At 35.8% G+C, this 3065-nt stretch overlaps 1 protein-coding gene across 1 annotated transcript in view; it reads left to right on the forward strand.

The window, feature by feature from the left end:
• Positions 1–3065, forward strand: part of LOC106883583 (toll-like receptor 5) — a 62510-nt gene that overhangs the window by 15194 nt on the left and 44251 nt on the right. Inside the window, exons 8-9 of the mRNA XM_052977853.1 lie at positions 85–156; positions 2472–2543. Coding sequence (XP_052833813.1) covers positions 85–156; positions 2472–2543 — 144 coding nt within the window. The remainder of the gene's footprint in view (positions 1–84; positions 157–2471; positions 2544–3065) is intronic.

A 3065-nucleotide genomic window follows, 5' to 3' on the forward strand; every position in this document is an offset into this window, starting at 1 on the left:
TATATATATATATATATATATATATATATATATATATGCATATATGTATATGAACATAAAATAACACTCAATTTTATGTCACAGATATCTGAACGACAATGACATAAAGTATATTCAACGTGATATCTTTGGAAACCTTCCGAATTTAGAAAAATTGTGAGTTGAGTCGCTTTTATTCGTATTATTTAATTAACCGTATATCCAGATTGTCAATATTTTCTCCAACTTTGCTTTTCTTTCTCTCTCGTTGTCCCAATCAAGCATTCTTATTCGCTCTGTCTCTCTCCATAGTTTTCTCTAAGTATGAGTGTATGTACGTTTTGTGAAAGTGAAAGTATATGGTTGTATAATCTTTTTTTCATTATCTCCTTATGTATATGTAATCATGCTCTTGTTATCGAATTAATCTTAAGATTTTTCTTCTATATTTCATGTTCTTTATTTTCTAAACGTTCGTCTCACTAATATTCAAATATTCATTATTCGACAACATTTCATCATCTTTTTCTCTTTGTTTTCTTTTTTGTTCTAGTTTTCTAAGTTTATCTGTTAATCTTCTTATGTTTTTCACATGTTTTTTTTTGTGTGTATGGATGTACATATACTGGATGTATCAGTAAAGTTTCCAAATTTTAGATTCGAATTCGGAAGTTTGTATATCAAGAATGCTTAAAGATAACTTAATGGGATTATGAGAGGATTTTCGAATGCAAATTGACCCTTCTTTGAGCAAGACGAAATGTTGATTACTCTCCAACCCCACAAAAATAATCATGAATCAAATGCTCATTGGCGGAAACGATATTTTCAGAAATAATTTACCATAGCTTAGAGTTGGGAGCTAATAAACTATTGGAATAAAGTTCCAATGAAAGCGTAAAGTCATATTTCAAAGGGCTACAGAGAGTTCTATCCACAATTTTGTGTGTTAGGCATCAAGAGTTATTCTACTTTTGGCAATGGCTTCCTCAATCCTCTTTCTGACTGTACCACAAGCTTTCTGAATGACTTCATCAATGTTCTCCTCACACCTTCTACGAATGGAGTTTTGGGGGAATTGAAGTTAAGTGTGGGGCTTCTCACAACCTCTTTCCGACCAGTTCATCCCAGATGCTGACGTCTAAAGGGCTTGAATCAGGTGATGAATGAGACCAAGTATCCTTATCTTAAAACCTGCTCGCACACATATCCCTGTGAAACTTTTGACCCAATGCTCTTGTGGGACAAGGAATATCATCTTTCCATCAGAGGCCATGCAGATTTAAATCATCACCATGCCACGGTTTTTGTACCTGAAATTGACGTTTTTTTGGCTCTCTTGTGAGAAGCTGAAGCCAGGACGCTGCTGTTGCATCTGTTTGTGTGCATATCATGGGTGAACCTCTTGTCATGTGTGTAAAAGATCACTCGAGGGTTGTGTTCTACTTTGCTCAAGATGATCTTCTCCAAACTTCTAACCCTTTGTTGTGGAGTAACAAGATGCCTCACTGGTCTCGTGTCCAATTTCATTATCTAATCTTCTGTCACCAGTCTCTGAACGACTGTCATTGCTAAAACTCCTCTTTTATATGCCATGCGCCTTGAGGATTGAGTTGGATCTCTTTCGATTGATATCTTCAGCGCCAGCTGGAAATGGTGATCCTTCTTGCGATTCTGACTTCCGGATTCAGCTTTCCTCTCCATTATTCCCTCTTTCTCAAACTTATTCACAATTCCCTTGATGCTTTTTCAATGGAGTTTGAAGTTCTTCAAAATGTTAATCAGTTTCCAGTCCGTTGTCTAAAATTCCTTTCACATCATATTTACCCTGCTTTCTATAATTTTTCTTTTCTATCAACAATCTCATCCTATTCACCGTCATTGTCATCAACAGTATCATCATCACAATTATTTACACCATCTTCAACACCGTTAATTTTATCGTCAACATATTTTTATTATCGTCAACAGAAACAGCACTAATTTCATCTCGTCATCAGTATCATCTTAAGTATCCTCCTCCTCCTCCTCCTCCTCCTCCTCCTCCTCCTCCTCCTCCTCATCATCATCATCATCATCATCATCATCATCACCATCACCATCATCATCGTCGTCGTCGTCATCATCATCAGCATAACTATCTTCATCAGCATCGTTATCACGAGCTTCATCACCATCAACAGCAACAACATTATCTTCGTCATCACTACCACCATCCCACTGTCCTCTGCCCCTTCCTCATATTCCTCCATACCAACAGGATTACCTCATTCATCCTCCTCCTTTCTACCATCAATATTATCATCATTTTCATTATCAACTACTTTCGTTCTCCATCAAGTAATACTTTATATATTTATCACAAGGCACTTCCGTACATTTTCTAATCCTCTAGCATTTTATTTTATTTTATAGACATTTCGGTGATAGTAATAATTTGCAAAAAAGCTCCTTTTTATGTTTATCTCATCAGGCAAAATTTTATATTACAGATATTTGAATAAAAATAGTATCGACAAAATTCAAGTAGGGACCTTTGATGATCTGCCCAGATTAAGATATCTGTAAGTTGGCTTAGGCTTCTTGGTAATATTTCATTGCAAATATATATTACTAAATATTTAAAACCTTCCAATTTTGTTTCGTGTGCCGTCTTTGTCACTCTTTACCTTCTCAATATCTTTTGACGGAAACGCGTGATTGTTTGTGAATGTCTATAAATATGAGTGCCTGTGAGTCATGTTAATATAAATGTGTATTGGTATGTATTACATCTTGTTTTTGTACGTGAATATATATATATATATATATTTATATATAAAAACAAATAGTAAATGAGTATATGCATATATACGTACAGGTATGTGCATACCGACATCCACCTGTATGTATAGGTGCATATCTGGGTACAGGACATTGCAAACAAACGTAGACGAGAACACACGAGCCACATAGAGAACATTCTACTTCATCAGCTACCCACGTTTTAACACCGGCGTTTCGACGAGCTTCGGGCAGGACCCATCGCTAAAACGGCTCGTCCCATGGATCGCAGATTAAATTTGTATACGCAAATTAAATCTAGC

Source organism: Octopus bimaculoides, chromosome 29 (genome assembly GCF_001194135.2).
Source record: "Octopus bimaculoides isolate UCB-OBI-ISO-001 chromosome 29, ASM119413v2, whole genome shotgun sequence".
NCBI classification, from domain to species: domain Eukaryota; kingdom Metazoa; phylum Mollusca; class Cephalopoda; order Octopoda; family Octopodidae; genus Octopus; species Octopus bimaculoides.